This window comes from Drosophila mauritiana, chromosome 2R (genome assembly GCF_004382145.1).
Source record: "Drosophila mauritiana strain mau12 chromosome 2R, ASM438214v1, whole genome shotgun sequence".
Lineage (NCBI taxonomy): Eukaryota > Metazoa > Arthropoda > Insecta > Diptera > Drosophilidae > Drosophila > Drosophila mauritiana.
The window spans coordinates 6,771,588-6,790,520 of record NC_046668.1 but is presented as its reverse complement, the minus strand read 5'-3'; the positions used below and the strand labels follow the sequence as shown (position 1 = coordinate 6,790,520).

General features: G+C 44.2%; 8 protein-coding genes across 8 annotated transcripts; 5 read left to right on the top strand and 3 right to left on the bottom strand.

Annotated features, from left to right (window-relative positions):
* Positions 1-2,202: 2,202 nt before the first annotated feature.
* LOC117136540 (venom serine protease) lies at positions 2,203-3,896 on the top strand. Its single transcript, XM_033297491.1, has 5 exons — positions 2,203-2,463; positions 2,533-2,857; positions 3,072-3,170; positions 3,256-3,421; positions 3,480-3,896. The coding sequence occupies exons 1-5, from the start codon at positions 2,224-2,226 to the stop codon at positions 3,865-3,867; spliced, it is 1,218 nt and encodes a 405-aa protein (XP_033153382.1). The 5' UTR covers positions 2,203-2,223; the 3' UTR covers positions 3,868-3,896.
* A 360-nt stretch (positions 3,897-4,256) lies between these two features.
* On the top strand, positions 4,257-5,714 carry LOC117137330 (venom serine protease). The gene is made up of 4 exons (XM_033298720.1): positions 4,257-4,481; positions 4,573-5,005; positions 5,063-5,231; positions 5,289-5,714. Exons 1-4 carry the CDS (start codon positions 4,263-4,265, stop codon positions 5,662-5,664), a joined length of 1,197 nt encoding a protein of 398 aa, XP_033154611.1. The 5' UTR covers positions 4,257-4,262; the 3' UTR covers positions 5,665-5,714.
* Positions 5,715-7,272: 1,558 nt separating this feature from the next.
* On the top strand, positions 7,273-8,296 carry LOC117138091. The gene has a single exon (XM_033299940.1). It carries the CDS (start codon positions 7,478-7,480, stop codon positions 8,156-8,158), a length of 681 nt encoding a protein of 226 aa, XP_033155831.1. The 5' UTR covers positions 7,273-7,477; the 3' UTR covers positions 8,159-8,296.
* Positions 8,297-8,476: 180 nt separating this feature from the next.
* On the top strand, positions 8,477-9,086 carry LOC117138092. Its single transcript, XM_033299942.1, has one exon. It carries the CDS (start codon positions 8,568-8,570, stop codon positions 8,895-8,897), a length of 330 nt encoding a protein of 109 aa, XP_033155833.1. The 5' UTR covers positions 8,477-8,567; the 3' UTR covers positions 8,898-9,086.
* Positions 9,087-10,269: 1,183 nt separating this feature from the next.
* LOC117136891 lies at positions 10,270-11,041 on the top strand. The gene has a single exon (XM_033298004.1). It carries the CDS (start codon positions 10,516-10,518, stop codon positions 10,849-10,851), a length of 336 nt encoding a protein of 111 aa, XP_033153895.1. The 5' UTR covers positions 10,270-10,515; the 3' UTR covers positions 10,852-11,041.
* Positions 11,042-11,269: 228 nt separating this feature from the next.
* On the bottom strand, positions 11,270-11,812 carry LOC117137257. Its single transcript, XM_033298619.1, has one exon. It carries the CDS (start codon positions 11,703-11,705, stop codon positions 11,325-11,327), a length of 381 nt encoding a protein of 126 aa, XP_033154510.1. The 5' UTR covers positions 11,706-11,812; the 3' UTR covers positions 11,270-11,324.
* A 141-nt stretch (positions 11,813-11,953) lies between these two features.
* On the bottom strand, positions 11,954-12,489 carry LOC117137319. Its single transcript, XM_033298703.1, has one exon. The coding sequence runs from the start codon at positions 12,382-12,384 to the stop codon at positions 12,121-12,123; it is 264 nt and encodes an 87-aa protein (XP_033154594.1). The 5' UTR covers positions 12,385-12,489; the 3' UTR covers positions 11,954-12,120.
* Positions 12,490-15,059: 2,570 nt separating this feature from the next.
* LOC117137431 lies at positions 15,060-17,160 on the bottom strand. The gene is made up of 3 exons (XM_033298863.1): positions 16,939-17,160; positions 15,876-16,578; positions 15,060-15,766 (listed from the first exon to the last, which is right to left on the bottom strand). The coding sequence occupies exons 1-3, from the start codon at positions 17,158-17,160 to the stop codon at positions 15,102-15,104; spliced, it is 1,590 nt and encodes a 529-aa protein (XP_033154754.1). The 3' UTR covers positions 15,060-15,101.
* Positions 17,161-18,933: the final 1,773 nt, after the last annotated feature.

Below are 18,933 nucleotides of genomic sequence, written 5' to 3'. Positions count from 1 at the left end.
GTATATAATTTTTAGAAATAGCTTTTTTATTAAATGAAATACAGTTAATATACACAGTTTTAATACTACCTAAAATATTCTGTAATTAGATTTTAGGCTATAAAAATAAATAAGAATTTTAGTATGCAGTAATCATCGGTCCACACATGTAGATATGGCAAAAACATATCATAAAATTCGAATTAGGATCGCTTAATTGCCGTTCTTTTGGGGCTTTCTATTAAATATTGGCCGAGGCTACTAGATTTCCCAATCAACTCCCATTTCGGCATTTCCCACGCAGATTTGCCACTACTCCGCATTTTTCATGCTCATCCCCTATGCAATTCAAATAACCCACTAATTTGCGTGTGTTCGGGGCCTTTTCATGGCCGGTTCCTGTTACCAGGCTAACGGCAATTAATGATATGGCCACAGAGTCACAGCCACATCAAATGACAAGCCCTGGGAAAATGCACTCCAACTAACGGAAAAAGAGACATAGACGGAGAGCCGTGGGTGGGGAATTTGTCCAAATACCCGACCCAAGCAGAACCCATCCCCCAGTGGAGCCCACTCGGCAGCCAACCAATGCATGAAAACGCATTTTCCCCAACGAAAAGTCAAAAAGTGCGTAGCGCAGCCCACCCACCAATACCCACGCGCTATCACACACACACACTGCCACACTGGCGATGTGAAAGAGGGAATGCGATTGGTGGAAAGCCAAAAGGAGCACAAAAAACTCTAACACATAAACTGGCTGGGAAAGGGGTGGGTGGGTGTTTGGAGGGGCGACCGCAACAATACAAAAGTCAAATTAGTGGAAAATGCAAATGCACGGCAAAAAAGAGAGCACAACAAAAAACGCACAGAAAAAATGCGCAAAAAATGTGTGACACTAGAAAATATAGACATTGGATCGCTATGTGCCAGGGCAGGAAAATTAGAGGGGGCATGGCAGGGGCGTGGTGCTCCAAATGTGTTGGGAGCGTTGGAAAAAAGAGCATTTTGTTTCCATATTATAATTACACAGCTCGGGGCATCCTGTGACAAAACTGCTGCATGCTTTTAGGCGCTTTTTATGTGAGTTTCCAATGGGTATTTTTGCATAAAGTCAATTTTTGATGGACAGATTGCTTGATTTTCATCGACATTTAGCTCCACCTTGTCAGCCATTACGGCCATGTTCGTTTTGCCGATTTTCCAAATTGATTTTGAGCGCAAGTTTAATTTTTGCCTACTGCTTTCCATTGCGTTTTCAGCATTTTCAACTTTTTCATTACTAAAAGTTTCCGTCTGCTACTTTGATGGCAAACGTACTACAGCTATGCAAATTTACATAAGCGTAAACATAATTAAATATCAACAATAGTTTTTCATCGCCATTTCTACTTGCACTTTTTAAAGTACGTACACGTAAGCACATTGATTGATATCTTAGTTATTTGTTTTGAGCCGAAATATAAAAAGCCTCAATTGTAACGGAGTGTTTGTTTTAAGCCAATTAACAAAAGTTATGCAAGAGGGCTGGCAATTTATTTGTGTCTGCTGAGTGGCTTAGATGTCAATAAAAATTAAGTTAAGGAAGGTTATAAACTAAAAAAATATTTGTAACTTCGCAAAAAGGGAAATGTATTTGCCGTAATTAACTTAAATAAATAGTAATTCCTTAAATGTAGATCTGCTTGATAAAATGGTTCCTGTTCTGCTATCTTAACACCAGGCAAAAAGTAAATTCACTTTTAATCTGTTCAAACAGATCACCGAACGTTGACTCCGCGTTTTGTTTTCGCGTTATTTCTTTATTATTTAATTAGAGCTCATTATTCAGAAAACGTTTATTTGCCCACGGCTTTGGCTTATCACCGGGCGAACAGCTGTTGGATAACCCTAGAGTATCTTGGCCGAAAAACATAACGTGACATATCAGGCTAGAATTTTCCCAAGTTCCTTATCAGCCAAGTGGAAAATGCCTTGGCTCTATTGGCCAAGTTCAAAGTCGATGTGGTATGCATTTGACAAGGCCGTTGGAGTGTTACGATGTATATATCTGTTTGCACAACTGCAGACTGAGGGCGAAATCGCTTTCAACCAAGGCGTATACTGAACGGCAATTCTGTGTGTATTATCATCCGCTGGAACGCGGCCTTTTATTTATTTAATTAGCTCTAGCTTTAGTGTCTTGCCTGATATTAGGAGTGGGTGGCACTATCGCGTTAGCCCAGTTGAGTGCTGGCTGCGATGCCGAAAGGTTTGGCCAAAATGCTAAGTCGCCTGCTAATCTCGCTGCTGCTGTTCGCACCCGCTGTGTTGGCCTACTTCGAGGGCTGTGACAACACCTTCAACCTCAGTCCGGGGACCACCTACGTTGAGTCGCCCTACTACCCCAGCAATTATCCTGGCGGCACTTCCTGTCGCTACAAGTTCACCGCTCCCCTGGACTACTACATCCAAGTGCAATGTTCCCTGGGAATTCCAACGGTAGGAAATTCGCCAAGATACATGGTTTTACAAATGGAAAATACGTAAGGCATGTCTTCCCACCCCCAGGGCAACGGTGAGTGCACCACGGATAACTTTTGGCTCGACACGGAGGGCGATCTTCTGATGCGCGGTGCCGAGAACTTCTGTGGCTCCGGAACCCTTTCGCGGGAGTCCCTGTTTACGGAGCTGGTTTTCGCCTACATCTCCACCGGCACGAGGGGAGGCAGCTTTAAGTGCACCCTGACCACCGTCAAACAGAACTGCAATTGTGGCTGGTCGGCCACGACGCGGATTGCCAATGGCCAACAGGCGGCGGCCAACGAGTTTCCCAGCATGGCGGCCCTCAAGGATGTGACCAAGAACCAGGCGTCCTTCTGCGGCGGAACCATAGGTGCGTTAATACAGAATACAAGTGAAAAGGTGCCAAGTGGATATAAATAAAATAAGTCAAATAACCATTTGCGTACATGAAAAAGTTTGAGTTACGAACTTTTCAAGCTAAAGAGTTAAATACAAGGTATCTATCTGAGTAATAGAATATATTTTATACATGAATTTAATTAAGTTTGTTTGGCAATAACATATTTTGAATTATATTCTTTCAGTGGCCCATCGTTATATAATAACCGCTGCCCATTGTATTTACCAAGTTAGCAGGGCCACGAATATTGTGGCTATTGTGGGAACCAATAACCTCGGAAATCGTAAGTTCGCAAAACTGATAAAACTAAGAATATAAAGATTTATTGCCCTGTTATTAACCTAATTCTTACTGATCCCGCTATTAAGCTTCCAGTTCCAGGTACTACCAGCAGTATAATATTCAGCAGATGATACCACATGAGCAATATGTGAGCGACCCCAACGTAAACAATGATATCGCAGTTTTGATAACAGCCAGCAATATTCAGTGGTCCCGTGGCGTGGGTCCCATTTGTCTGCCTCCCGTAGGAACGTAGGTTTCCCCATTAAATACACAGATTGGTAAGAAACTAATTCGATTTCCCATTTAGGAGCACACCATTCACTTACGATCTCGTCGATGTGATTGGCTATGGCACGGTCTTCTTTGCCGGACCCACGTCCACAAGTCTGCAGAAGATCAACCTGAATGTGGTCAGCAACCAGGACTGCCAGACGGAGTACCACAATGTGGCCACGATATACACTGGACAAATGTGCACCTATGACTACTCGGGCACAGGTCGCGACTCCTGCCAGTTCGACTCGGGTGGCCCAGTTATCCTGCGGAAGTCCAGGCAGTTCTTGGTCGGAATCATCAGCTACGGAAAGAGCTGTGCTGAATCGCAGTATCCGATGGGTGTCAATACCAGGATAACGTCGTATATTAGCTGGATACGCCAAAAGATCGGAAACTCCAATTGTGTTGTCAGCTTGTAATGTAAATAAATGGAACGGATAAGCTTTAATATTTCAAAATGATTTAAAATTGATGTTTTCTTCACATAAAGGCAAAAGTTTTCAAATCAAAGTTAATAACATAGAAAATAGTAGTTTTAATTGCAATGCTAATATTTTTTACTGCGGGTTGTCACTTTGTATGCGAAAGTTCTTTTTTAAGGCATATCTTAGAGTTTAACTTCTGCCTGCATTAAAAAGAAATGTCAATAGTAATATTTTCTCACCTTGACCTCAAAATCCAATTTAACGCTCTCAAATATTTGCCTCGTATTTCAAAACAAAGAAATATACTTTTCCTTATCAATTGGAGTGGTCTTATATAAGCTGCACCGAATCTTCATTGAGTTTACAGTTGCAACAGCTTCGCAACCATCATGTACGAACTAAAGATTACTGGGTTACTTTCGCTACTATTTTTTAGTTTGTCTTGTGCCCAACAACAGTGCACTAGATTCTATGATTTGATCCCAAACCGAACGATTAATATAACCAGTTTTAATTACCCCAGTGCAATACCAAGTGGTTCCAACTGTCGATTTCGCTTGAAGGCACCCAGTAATCACGTTATCTATTTGAGTTGTCGCTTTGAGTTGGTAAGTACTGTTCTAGAATATAAGCCATAATTATAATATTACTTTAAAATCTATATCTATGCTTATAAAACATTGATTCCGTTCAAATTAGTTTCCCGACACCTGCGGCTCGGAGTTTCTGTTCATCTCCCGCGATGGCGACCTGCAGTTCCGCGATGGCGAACGGTACTGCCGCATGGGCCAGGTCAACCGGATATCCAACTTCCAGACCATGGCCTTCGCCTACTATTCAAGCAGTCCGCAGACCCAGCAGCGATCCAGACTCAATTGCCAAGCGGTGGCTCGACCGGCGCCCTGCGACTGCGGCTGGTCCTTCCCCAATCGCATAGCCAACGGAGTGGAGGCGGGAAAGCACGAGTTTCCCTCGATGGTGGGCCTCCGGGATCTGGCCTCCAACCTGCCCATCTTCTGCGGCGGCAGCATAGTCAGCGAGCGGTACATCATGACCGCTGCCCACTGTACCGCTCGCCAACCAGTGGCCAGTCGCCTATTGGCGCTGGTCGGGGAGCATGACTTGAGCACGGGTAAGCAATTTGCATAGTTTGTTAGAGGAATATATATTAAATCCTCATATCTTTCAGGTAGCGAATCAATCTATGCGGCGCAGTATCGCATCCAAAATATAATCAACCATCCTGGCTACATGGAAACAGCATCGGGTAACATAAATGACATAGCCCTGCTCCAGACGGCGACGCCAATCGAATGGTCCCGAGGAGTGGCGCCCATATGTCTTCCCATTAGACAGGCGTAGGTTTAGCTCTCATATCTAAAGTCATGGAATCACACAATATGGTTTTCTCACAGGGAGAACAGCTTCAACTACCAGAACGTGGACATCATGGGTTGGGGAACCCTGGGCTTCGCTGCCTCCAAGTCGAATACCCTGCAGAAAGCCACCCTGCTGACCATGGACAATGCCGTCTGCCGAAGTCGTTTCAACTCCAGCATAGCTCCCAGCCACCTATGCACCTACGATGCTGGCGGCAGGGGCCAGGACTCCTGCCAGTACGACTCCGGCGGTCCGGTGATCCTGCGCCAGCGGGAGCGGATGTACCAGCTGGGCGTGATCAGTTACGGCAGAGCCTGCGGTCAGCCCTTTGGCATCGGTGTCAACACCCGGGTCACTTCGCACCTCAACTGGCTGTGGCGCTTTATAGGCGGATCTGTGTGTGTGCGTTAAGGATATGCGTCGGATGAATGCCCAAAATTGTGCACAGAGGGAAACAATATTGACCATTGAATTAATTTTACCATATATTGTTACTGGCAGGAGTTTCATAGAATTTTTACACCTAAACGAGTTATCCTTTCACTGCAATGTTTGATTAAACAAAGTCTGTTCTTAAAATCATAAGCAACAAGAGAGCGTTATGGTCGACTTCTTTGACTTTAATTAATCGTAGTCGAAGTTGGAAAAAAAGTTCAAACAAAAAGAAATCGATAAAAATATGCAAGACAAATGAATCAAATTTCTTAAACTCTTTTTCAAAAGCGTGGGCGTGACTATTTTAGGCTTGGGAGTGGGCGTGTTTAAAATTGTAAAACAGAAAGATAAACGGACAGACAAGCGGACAGGCAAACGGACATGGTCAGATCTACTTGGCTAGATTATGATCAAGAATATGTATACTATTTCTTAAAATCTCTTAGAACACATATTTTCCGACTTTTTCTTTTATTTTTTATGTAAATGTATACATATATATATTACTTATGTAAAAATAAAAACTCTGTAAAATATCAAACTAATTAAATTTAATAATACAACTTAGTTGGGTAAACGTGATCTGCTTTCAATACATACCTTACTTAAAGCCATATATAAACATTTTATTCGTCGTGTACAACTGCTATAGCACTGCTATATAGTACTCTGTATTTTTTTCCCGTGCACACGCATATTTTAGAATATAGTTCCACAGAGTCATTCCTTGGCCGACCTCCTTGCACTTTCTTCAGGCATTTGTCGGCGTTGTCTTGAGTTTGGCAAAGTGTTGACAAAGGCCTTAATTTGCATTTAAATTAAAAAGCAGTGACATGTTTCTGCCTACATTTAAACAACGAACAAGCTCGGCAGCCCCGCACTTACCAATCATACCCCGCTGGCCATCAAGAACCGCCAGGCGTAGTAGTTCTTTGTGTGCAATAAAGTTTTATCGCATACCCTATCTGAATATGGTTGGCACTATTAGTTCACAGTATTTTCCAGTGTTTAATAAAGGCTACACAATCGATATATGGGGGAAAGCGAAAAATCTGATTCTAATATATCAGAGAAAATTAAAATTTGAAATCAATTGGGTCGTAACATTGGTTTTTCCGAATTTCAAAAGCGGGAAAGCGTACAGAGTTCTCACAGTTTTCCTGTGTATTTTGGTATTTATTGTAAAATTGCTTTACTCATAATTGTTGTTGTAATTGTGGACTAACTCAATTCCATGTCTCGCAGTTGTTGTTGCTTCCATTTGGAAATTGCGTTAAATTCGGCCCAGGACTTATCATCGGGCCACCAAAGGACCTCGCACCACTGCAGCTGATGCAAAATTAATAAATGTTCATGTGACGAAGGCGAATTGTGTTTTTGGTCTATGATTTTCATTTTGGCTTTGTTGTTTAATTTGCCCGAAAGACTCAAGTCGCAATCAAATTGAATTCCTTGTGGCTGTAAATAAATTATGATATTTTCTTTCGCAGCACACATGTTTTTTTTTTCTGTTATGTCTTTTCAGTGAGAGAAATCGAAAACTAAATTGGCCGAGCACAGTAAACATTTGTTTTAGTGTCAGTGTTTTACGAAGACTTCAGCAAACGCCTGGTTGTGTATTTCATTTTAGAAATAGTTTTCCCCTAAAGACAACCAAAATTTTCTTGCCCGAGCGCCTTGTTTTTATCAAATTAAAATTTTAGTGGACCCAATTTCGGCCAAAGAATCCGATTCTTTTCGCAAATTAGCCGTTAAATCAGAAAATTTAGGGGAACCAGACAAAACAGAGATGCCAATATTCGCGAAAAACCTACCATGCATTCGCCATCTGGCCAAGAGGACTCTAATTGAGGGGCGGCGCTGGATATCGGGCCTAGAGAAAGGTCAAAACAGCGCAGCCCAAAACGTAAATCCCTGCTACAATAACTGGCCCATGAGAGAGGAGTCTTTTGCGGCAGCCCAGCAGCTCCGCCAAAGGCAGCAGAGCCGCCGGTGGAGCAACAACTACTCCGGCCTGGACTCCGCCATGTTTCGACCAGTCGCCAAACCGGATGAGGTGGTGCCCCGCCGCAACAATGTGTTGGCCGCCCAGAACGCGGCCAGGAGGCGGAACTTCAAGTCGGCGCAGGTGGCCCAATACCAGCAGCGGCAGGAGGAAGAGCAGAGACTGGGCGGCGAACCAGAAGCCACGGCGGAGGAGCACGACTACGAGTCGGATCTGGAGGTCCGATCGGTACGGGAGACCGTTTTCGGCCTGCCGGAGGACAACTCGGAAGAGGAGATGGATCGCGCCCGGGCTGAGCAGGAGCTTCTCCAACGCGTGGCCGACGCCTCCAAGCAAGCGGAACGTTTGCCCGAAAGCGCCACCATATCCCGAAAGGTCATCTCGCCATACAACTCCTACCGCAGCCATCGCACCCGGTGGGCGGAGTTCCGGCACAACATGATCTTCGGCCGTACGAGTTACTGAGCCAAGAGGAGCCTCAAAAGAAGGTTCATCCTTATCCATTGACGTCTACCTTTCCGGAAGTGAGAAATTTACGGTTGCATTTTTATGTGAGGGCTGGCGATTTTCAAGAACAAATAAAAATTTCGGTCTTCAAAATTATTTTATATTGTATATCTTATTAAATATGTGCTTTTACTTCTGCCTGGAAAATTACATAACAGAAAGCGGACACGCCCAACTATGGCAGTAAAGATAATGGGTATCTAGTAGTCGCGGTTCTCGTCTAAAAGATCGGCAAGGACATGAAACCATAGCAATCATTGAATTTTCATTCTTTGAGGAGCAATAAACGAATCTCAGTAGTCTTTCCGGCGTACATCCCAAATACTTGGGATTACAAAATTATCCAAATTTGTCACACTTTTGAGCCATGATCAATATTCTTAGGACACTGACAGGCAGAGGTCTTCACCTCACCAGGAGACTTCATCGACGAACTCAAATCTGCCAGAAACCCGGAGTCTTTGTCCATCCGGAGCTGCGTCGCACCATTCCCCTCGTCTACTTCAGAAAAGGGGAACTGCCACCTAAGGCGAATAAAGAAGTCCCTCCCAAACGGCAGTGCGAAGTATCTCATTTGGAGATGAATCGAAAGAGCACGGAGGCCTTCGATCAGTTTTGTAAAAGACAACGCCAATGCTTTTCCAGCACCTACCAGTGGGCAGAGTTCCGGCGAAAGATGATCTACGGCAGTTACTAGAGTGAAGCCAACCAAAAAGGACCAAATCCAGTGAAAGACTCCTCCTTACACATTAGCCCCTGCATTGTGGCTTAAAAAGTGTTTTGTTTTGATCTAATTCAAAGGCTTTATAAGCCACAATGCACTGCAGTCTGAAATGCATAGTTACATAGTTACAAGCAATAAAACAGGTTAAAATTGGAAACTGCATTTATTTCTTCTCTTCTTGGTTGGACTGGAAATCTTTATTATTATTATAACAAGTATCCTTAACCCTTTTTGCTACTTAGCACGCAGGTTTGCTCTCAAAAACTAGCGACATACTTTGGCATACCTGCGCATCCTTCGGATCTGAGAAAAGCCAAATACAAACAAGGACTGGGTGGAAAAGTGGCAAAGGAAAGAATGGAGAGAGGCACCAAGTGCACTCAAGTAATATGCTTCATAATTTTTATTGTCAAGCCCTTTTCTTTTGGCTCGGGTGGCACTGGCGCGCACTCGACAACAAAAGCTCAAAAGCGCTTGGGAAAAATGTGAAATAAAAAATGACTATGAAAAGCAAAGGCGGAAAATGAAGTGCACTGGGGGGGTTTGGAGCTGGTGCTGGTGGCAGAGACAAGAGTGCAACAAAGCAGACCGGGCAGCATAAATTTTATAATATAGAAAAAATCAATGGGCAACGGGGGCACAAAAAATGCAGAGCAGCAAGGATTACGGTCCGGGTTCAGGCACTTTTCATTCAAAGCACTGTCCTACTAGACGGCACTCGAAAAAAAGAGTTGCAACAAGGAGCCTAATCAACAAACTATACTCACTAAAGGTCATTTTTTAATAAATGTAATTAAATTCAAGCCAGTATTTTTCCCAGCATTTCCGTATTTTCATTGGAAAATAATTACTATGATTATTTCGTTCCGTGCTTCGCTATTTGAATCCTGCTCCTCACTTCAAAGCTGCACAATTAACCTGGCCCGCAAATGCTGTGATTTCGCCACTCGCTCCCATTGTTGCCAGTTAATTCTGATGGATTTTTTTATTGCCTTGTTGCAAATTTGCATTTCACTCTGCTGTTCACTGCACTTGGCCGCGTAATTAGGCGCACAACTCTGCCGCGGCTTTGATGTGCCGTCCTGCGAATTGGGCTAAGTAAGGACGAGTGCCAAGGACCTTAATTGTTTAATTATGTTTTGTGCTTTGGTCTCGAGTACGTGCAACGCGATAATTGCTCAAAAGGGAACGCACTCAAATAATGTTACATTATCATTTTTTAAGTTGGCCAAAAGAAAATGAAATGTGTGATAGGAACACTTAGCTGCTAATCGAACAATCAACTGAATATGTTCTTAGTGAAGTGATAATAGGTGGGCTCTTTTCAATCCAGTCAGCTTTTCTTTTTAACTAGTCAGCTTTTAGTAACACATAGCCCCGTTTTACTTTTTTTACGTTCCTCCCGTTTAACAGGCAAACTAATACAATAGACAAGTCTTAAATTTACAAACCCTTTCCTTTCGGCCAATCCTTTTAGTCAAATAATCGCTACACCACAGTACAACTGCATCCAGCTAAAGGCTTACCAATACCGACGGCATCAGAACCACGAAATTACAGGCAAATCCGACTAGTTTCATCCCCTTTCCAAATGCTGCCAGCCAACGGAAGCCAATCGGCCCTATCCGCCTATGTCCGACTGGCGGTCCAGCAAGCCACGTCCCGGATGACTGGAAGATTAGCCTACTCGACGCGCCGAAGCCAGTGCGCTGGGGATCTGAAGAAGATCGACGAGTTCCTGTGCCGCCAGCGGGATGAGCCCAATCCAGAGTACCATCACGCTCCGCGATGCTTTGTGAAGAACTTTCATAAGTACCAGGAGCAGGCGCAGGATTGCGGGGAGGTGCAGACGACCCGCTTCCGCAATCCACGATACCGCTGGGCGGACTTCCGGCGACGAATGGTTTATGGCACCTACGATATCTAGACGGTTTCTCTTCTCCCGGACTTGTCTTGTACGAGTTCAGTCAATCACCCAGTCAATCCATAACGAAGTATTCCAAACCCACATGTACAATAGTAAGAATTTTGTGGCCAGATAAACGGATCCAACTCGGTCGTCCGCTCAAATTGCAATATAATTCAGCTCAGAATAAATCCGTTACCTGTAAACTTTATTGTGCCCTTCATTATAACTTAGTCGGGCTATTAGTATTAACCAGATTTTAGATGGTACCTTCAGCATCAATCTCTAATCTGTTAGCCATGACCCATTTTACAGTGCATATATGAAATAAGGCCAAGGTCTTTTCATGATAAAATATATATTTCACCCCCCCTCATTTATTAAAAAACCGTTTGCCCCTCATATATATCAAAGCATTATTTGATAAAATTAAAAATAAACATTTATATTAAAATACTTAAAACGTTATCTTCCCACATCTTATCTAACCACTCTCACGGCTTCGAACCCGAGTCCAAAGCTACCGAACTTTCATTCATCATGTCCGCCATTGGTTCCGTGTTCGAAAACTGACGATGCGGCCCTCGCAGGGTATTGATGAAGAGAGTGCGGTGGGGCTGGAAACTTAGCTCGTCCGTAACTCGTCTCATGTCCAACCCGTAGTCGCCGTCTATGTGGCGCAAGTTGAGGAAGCTCTTGACCAGCAGGAAGGGCGGCCTCTTTAGATCGGTCCTAGAACTCTTACGCTCCTGGAGCTTCACGGGCACAGGTCTGCGATGGTACGGAAGTCTGTGCTCCGACATTCGTCGCCTCTGCTGTAGCCACATCTTACCCTCGAATATCAGGGAACAGATGAGAACCCGACCGGTAAACATTATGCCATAGGTGGATGCGGTACCGTTGATAAAAGAAATACTAAAATTTAGGTTAACCAATGTAAAATTTATGTTATATTAAAAAGTTTTCATATTATGAATGTATCTATCGGGCCTACTGTAATGCGTTGGCTTTGCCACTCCTGATTTGAATTGAAATGGACGTTCTTACTCCCACAATGCACAGATCTTGCATAAAACTTGATAAATAATAATAAAATAATATTCCGTATATAGTTAAACGGCAAGTCTAAATTTATAATCATAGCATATTATCATTTTCTTGCTAAAAAATTAATATTTCAATAAGTCTAATATATTTTTAGAACAGTATTTATTCGAAAAACTTTAAATTTTGAATAATGGCCGCAATGGCGGTTCCCATGGTTATGAATGGTATAGTCAAGGAGGGATATCATCTTTTCTCGTTCTTCCAGCTCGACATAAAATAGTCTCTAAGATCACGAGGAGCACCCTGCATGTACACAGAATCCAGATGATGGAGGGCCAAGAAGCTCTTCACCAGGATGCGGGGTGGTCGGGTTGACTGCGCCGGGGTCTTAATCCTCGCGTCGGGAACTACCGGAAATGGCCGTCTCGTCCTCCTTTGATGCAAGCTTCTGTTCCAAGAAAATTGTAAAACGGATAGGCCCCCGAGAGCTCGACCAAAGGACATCATGGCTGGATGTTCGGGGGTTAAAAATACGTTTACTGATAATTCAAATTTAATCGAAGCCAAAAAGATGAACTAGGGTTTTTGATGTCATTGAAACTGCCTACTTCTCACACAATTAATAACTGATTTGAACATACTTTTTCAATGGCATTTTAGTATGTAGGCTTCTATATGTAGGATTCTATAAATCCACTCCAAGTTGGTATTGTTGAATCTGCAATGTGAAAACTTGGTAAGGCTAATACCTTTTAATTTCGATTTTGAACCTAGAAATAAAATGGTTTCACATACTCGATTTTTGTGATGTAAATGGATTTAATTGGCCCAGTCGTGTGTGCAGGGGCTACGTGCCGAAAAAAAGTGCTGTGTACTAATTTCTGACCACAAACCGAATTTACTTCTGAGGGCTAGCAAAACTTTTGCATAGTTGTTCCGAAAAGCATATTCTCTGTGAGTTCGCTCTGGACCATAAAGTGCAGATTCTTTTTCAGATTGGTAGTAAACCCATATGAGGCTTATTTAATATGCTATGCACAGCTCCTTTAGGTATCGGCGTTTTGTTAGATAGAAATAGTTGGCTGGAACAGTGCGGCATTGCATGTGGGTCGGCCATTTTGTATTTTCATCGCTGGGGCTTTTGAGCGACGACGATTTGGCGGCTTTTGTGCAACGCGTGGTTTTATGTAACAGACCCCAATCCCTAGTCCGCGAAAATCCCTCTCCCACACGCCCGCAAAACGTCAATTGCATGAGCCGGCACGTCGATATTTTTGCCAATTTTTTAGCCGTCCTCTCGCAAATTGCTTTTTGAGCTTGTTAGAGTTTTTTGGCCCTCATCCCCGACGCACAGATACAGATGCCTACATACTCACACACCCACACCAGCACACACGCTAATGAATAGTCAAAGTCCAGGCGATTGCAGCAGTTGTAGATGCAGCAAAACGAGAACTAAACGCAATGTTTAGGCTGCATTACGACTGCAACTGGAGCCAGCAGGTCCTGCAGGAGCAGCCAGCATCCCGGACGGCCGCCATTTTGTAATCAAATGCAGCACAAAAGTATGCAAAGGAAATTGCCAGAAAAAGAGCACGAAGTAAAAAGCGTTGTGCGCATTGGCTTTCTTCGTACAGTGCACTGTCCACTGCAGTGGACAATCGCAGGATGGCTTGGAACTAAAATGATAGATTTCTACACCATAATCCATAAATAGTAATATAAATATCCTAATATATACATTGCTGAGCAGAAAAATAAGTAATCCCTCAGCGATACCAAGTATATCGCTATTTCTTCTGAATTCTTCATGGTTTCTCTTCACGACGCTTGTGGGATACCCAACATACTTTTTCAATGCAAACACATGCTAACTAGCTCCTTTACTTTCAGATGAGAAATAGCAACTATTGCTTTGCTTCCGGTTTAATCAGAGTTATTACATTTCTACTGTAGCACTGCTCTCTAAACCCAATCCCTTGGCAGCCCTTTAGCGACGGCTGCTGTTAGTGGCTGCTGCTTTTCAATTAGTGCCACCCGAGTACGGAAGCACCCCCAGCCCACCACGCCCCCTCGAACACAACGCCCCCCACGCACCACCGCCCATTCCTATGCGGAGCCGCCAATCCCCGATCCCTGCCAGCACTTGATGCCGCCGACTGCAGTTGACGTGGGTTAGCTGTGTTCTGGCCGCGTTTTACGTAAATTGAACAACAGGCTTGCAAGGCAGCGGCAGCGGGTACCCGAAACTGCAAAACTGCAAAACAAACACGGCCAATACACTGCAACAGCTCGGAACTGCAGGCGAGCTAAGCCAGACAGACGTACACAAAACGAGGCCGAGGGTGGAGCATTGAAAAAGTGCAACGCCAGTGCCGGGTTAGACAAAAAACAGGTCCTCCAGAAAAGCGAATAAAAAGACGCGGCCGCCAGACGACTGCCGTATTGCCTTTAAGCCTAAAAGCGAGCTCCATCTGTTATGCGAAACGTTTAATTATTTATCTGAAAGGAAGATCCCGGCTGGCAGTGAAAATAAAGCATCTGAATGGAATTTTATTGACATACCACCCCATCTGAGCGACTGAAGGGGTTATAGGTTGCAGGCCATCGCCGCCCCCGAGGTTAATTAGTTGACATTTGCGCTTAATTGCAACGCCTCGGGCGGAGGACATAGAGCTCCAGCCAGGCGTTCCATTCGCATGCATGATTGACAGCCGAGTGGGGGAGGCACATCCATCCATACACCTGGCGGAGCTGATACATGCGTATTGATGCCAAGCGCGTTCAGGCAGAGCGACAAACTTGACACCCACTTACAGGTGTTAAGTGTTCCAGCACTCTGAAGCTGGGGATATTCCCCCCATCCCCATCCATAACAGATCAGATCTTCAGTACAGCACTATGATTTTACATCACTGACGACAATTACTATCTATTGAAACACTTGGACACCAATCGATACCAATTGTAAAGGATATAAAAGTATGGAAACTTTAGTACAATTGTTGTAGGTCAATTCAAACATAAAAAAATGTATTTCGACTTTGTACCGGGTATGTTACATCAATCTTTTAAAATAAATCAGCAAACAACGACCTCGCAGATCATCTTACAAGATATTTTCCCTTACAACCCCCATTATTACCCATTAATCAACATTTTTGTTTGCCACATAAAAACTTCTTAGCCTTGCATATACACATAAATCAGAGTAGTTGCTGGTCCTATGTTCTGCCAGGACAATAGGCCACCTCGGGGCTCTTGGTGCGAATCCACTTGATGAAGGAGGCGACGCGAGTGTTGACCGATGGCTGCTGGGCGGCGCAGGCCTGGCCAAAACTGACGATGCCCACGGCCACCAGGCGTCCGTTGATCCGCTCGTAGAGAGCTCCTCCCGAGTCATATTGGCAGGTGTCCCGCCCGGGCGTGTATGTGCAGAATGTGTGGGGCGGTACTCCGCCGGCGGAGCTCAAAGCCTGCCTGCACCGGCGGCCATCGATCACATCCAGCGTGGCCTTGAGCAGGCGATGGTTCTGTGGACCGCCGTAGGAAGTGGTTCCCCACCCGGCGGCCACCACCTGCTGACCCGCCAGCGGCAGCTTCCGGCCATCCTCCGCCGGTTGCAGTGGCAGGCAGGCGGGACCCACATGCTGGCTCCACACGATCGCCGTTCGTGTTTTCAGCATGGCGATATCGTTTTTCGGCTGTCCACTTGCTTGGCTGAAGTCCTCGTGCAGGATCAGGGCTTCAAGGTCGTAGCGTCGCGTGGCGAACGTCTCAAAGGAGCTGGCCAAGTCGTGCTCACCCACCACCACCCGCAACTTGGCAGCACTGTTCGTCTCCGGACCCTGAAAACAGTGGGCGGCGGACAGCAAGTAATGATGGTGAACTGGAACAAATAATACCGAAGTTATAATAAGAAAGAATCTAGGTTATTCTTCTAAGTCAATAATCATTAAAAGCCCCCTTTCCATATTTGTACGAATATATGTACTTACTGATCGCAGCGCCGCAGAAGACCTTTCCATGTTTTTTGGTCAGGACACCGGCCATTGGCGGGAACTCGTGCAGGACGGCCTCCTCGTTGGTGGGACTGGCTATCCGGGGAATGCGGCTCCAGCCGCAACTGCACGAGGGCTGAAAGGCCTCCACGAGGCAAGAGAAGCGTCCTCCTCCGTGACCAGCCGATGGGGCAGCAGGTGGGTAGCTGGAAACAATCCGGGCACGTTTTGCGGAAGTCTTTGAACTGCTGCGAAACGGCAACTTGTCGAGGTAAATAGTGGTGCTGGACTTTCTGGACTCTTCGACGTCGTAGAGTAAGGAGGCTACATAGGCCAGGGCATCGCTGACGCCCACATCCTGCAACACGTGCAGCACCTCGTCACTGAGGTCCTCGTCGGCTTCTTCTGGCTCCTCTTCCTCCTCCTGCTCCTCCTCCGCATCCTGTTCCTCTATGGAAACAGCTTGTGGTGCCTCGGTAGTTGTGCTCGTGGTTGGCACCGCGTGCAGCTTATCCTTTAACTTGACGGCTGAGGGCGGCTCCGAATGTCCACTCGATATGTAGGAAATCACCGCACGATTGAGAAAACTTTTGCGCTCGAATTTTCCGCTGCCGCAAAAGTATTCGGAACTTGTTAACACCTCATCGCCCTCGGAATTGAAGTGAAACACCTCCGTGCGGCATTTCAAGTCCGTGGAAAGCTGCGAAAATCGAGATGAATCATGGCAGTGGTGATTGAAATGGACCATGGCGATGCCACTCTACCTTCGCAAGCTAGAAAATATAAATGCTTTTCTTTTGATGATTAAATAAATATTTTTCATTAATATTTTTCATCCATGACAATGTCATTTAAAGAGATATATTATTGGTTCATTATTTTAACTTTGTACTTCACAGTTACAACAATTTTTTAATTAGCGCGTAAGAACACACTCTCTAAAAAACTTATGTGAATTGTTATAGATATATAAAAGTAGCACGAATATATTTTCTTGCATTTAGATTCCACTTGAACATATAATGGGCATCACTGTTATAACTTCACTTCATTTCCTCACCGTTCGCAACTGGAGCTCGCATTTGAATTGGAGCACGTGATCCTTGGGAGCCTCCACGGCGTAGCGACAGGAAGTGCCCACAGGATACAGTGCCGGGTAATAGGGCGAGTTGATGAGAAGTTTCTGGCCCGATTGCAGCTTCACCTGGTGGTTGCACTGCTCGAAGATGGCATTCGTTGAGGACGCTTTCAAAAGAGGCAGAAACAGCAGCCAAGTCCACATGATCCCGATCGCGACGAAGTCTACAGCGGCACTGAGGCGGCTCCATAGACGACAGCCTCTTAAGAATGATGGAGCTAACACCCAAGTCATCACGCGATCTGCCTACATCTCCATGCGGGTCTCCACCTCTCAACACCTCTCAACACGGGCACCCACGCCCCGTTCCTGCCTCAAATGCCAGTTAATTAGGGTCTCGAAGAAATCCCAAATTGTTACCGCCGAAAAGAAAAGACAGCGGCCGGCACACGAGCGTCTTTAGCGGCTAATTGAAAGAAAGTGCAAGTGTGTCAATCAAAAACTGGTTTTCGGAATTTGGAACACTTTGGAATCGGTAGGTGGAAGTGACACCATAAAAAGAACTACGTGTTGGCCACCAGTTGGGGTAGGTCGCAGCTGAAACGGTGTCTTGTGTCATTCATGCTTTGCTTTCAAATTATGTTAACAAGTCACTTTTATTCAAAATTTATCCATTATTGTAGTTTAGCCAATATATATTTTAAATATTATTGTATTTACTTATATTTTGATCTTATCATCCTATATACCTAACTCATATTCAGCAATGAATTTCTTAGCTCTTATGTTAATTGCTTAATTTTCAATTTCCTATTTTGTCACGTGCCATCCGCTCATACAGTCATTAGTTCCAATTCCCCGAGATCCCTTTAAAGTCGACAATTTCGCACCCGTCGTTCCGCGCAGGACCCGGACCCAGAGAATGACCAGAAGAGCTGGGTCCTAGACGTACAATCTCCACCCAGAAGTCCGCGGAACAATGCTGGTGAAAAAAAGCTGATGCTGTTTTCTATTTCCTTTTTCCAGTTTTGGCCGGCGGAGCGGGCGGGAAAACAAACAGCAAATAATTCAAAGTGGATACAACTAAAGCAAAGTCAAAGCTAATATACGAAAATGTAATAAAAATTAAAAAGAAATAAAAACGAATTAAAATGAGTTTCGAAGGAGCAGCAAAGACCTTCTGGCACTATAAAAAATACACAACAGGGGGATCGAGGACCACGACGAGGTGTGGGCTCCATGGGGGTCTCCGCAAAAGCGACAGTTGTAGGACTTCTTTTTGCGCAGTGGGATGATGACACATGCGAGTGGAGGTCTCTGCGCCCTCGAAAGGGTCGTCCAGCGGGAGGGGGATAAAAATATGTGACCATTTGAAGTATGAAATTTATAGGAGCGTATACTAAGTCCACTTAAATTACATAAAAGGTCAGGACAAAAGCGGAACTCTTATATTAACTTTAATTTATTATTGTATTAATCAAACAATGTTTAGATTATTGTATTAAATAGAAGCTTCAATGCCTAGCACTTCATGGTGAAATAAGTCATCCCAATACTTATATTAGATGATATCTTTCCATGATTTATACCTATGCAGTGATAAGGGTACATATATTTTGCACACTACCCACGCCTGCCGGAAATCGACTCTTTTCTTAATTTCTGCACTTCTATTTTACAAAAATATTGTATCTGAAATTTAAAACAAGGTATCTTATTCACATTATACGAACATCAATGACATCATCAACCTCAATTAATTATAAATAAATAAATTTGACAGTTTTTGATTTATTTAGGAATGTGACAAAGTTAAAACTCTAATTTGAAACCAACTATATAACATCTTATTTTCCCTAATCTTAGTTTAATTTATTTATTATATTCTTTTATAAATTGTCTGTAGCTGTGGAAAGCTGCGAAAATCGAGATGAATCATGGCAGTGGTGATTGAAATGGACCATGGCGATGCCACTC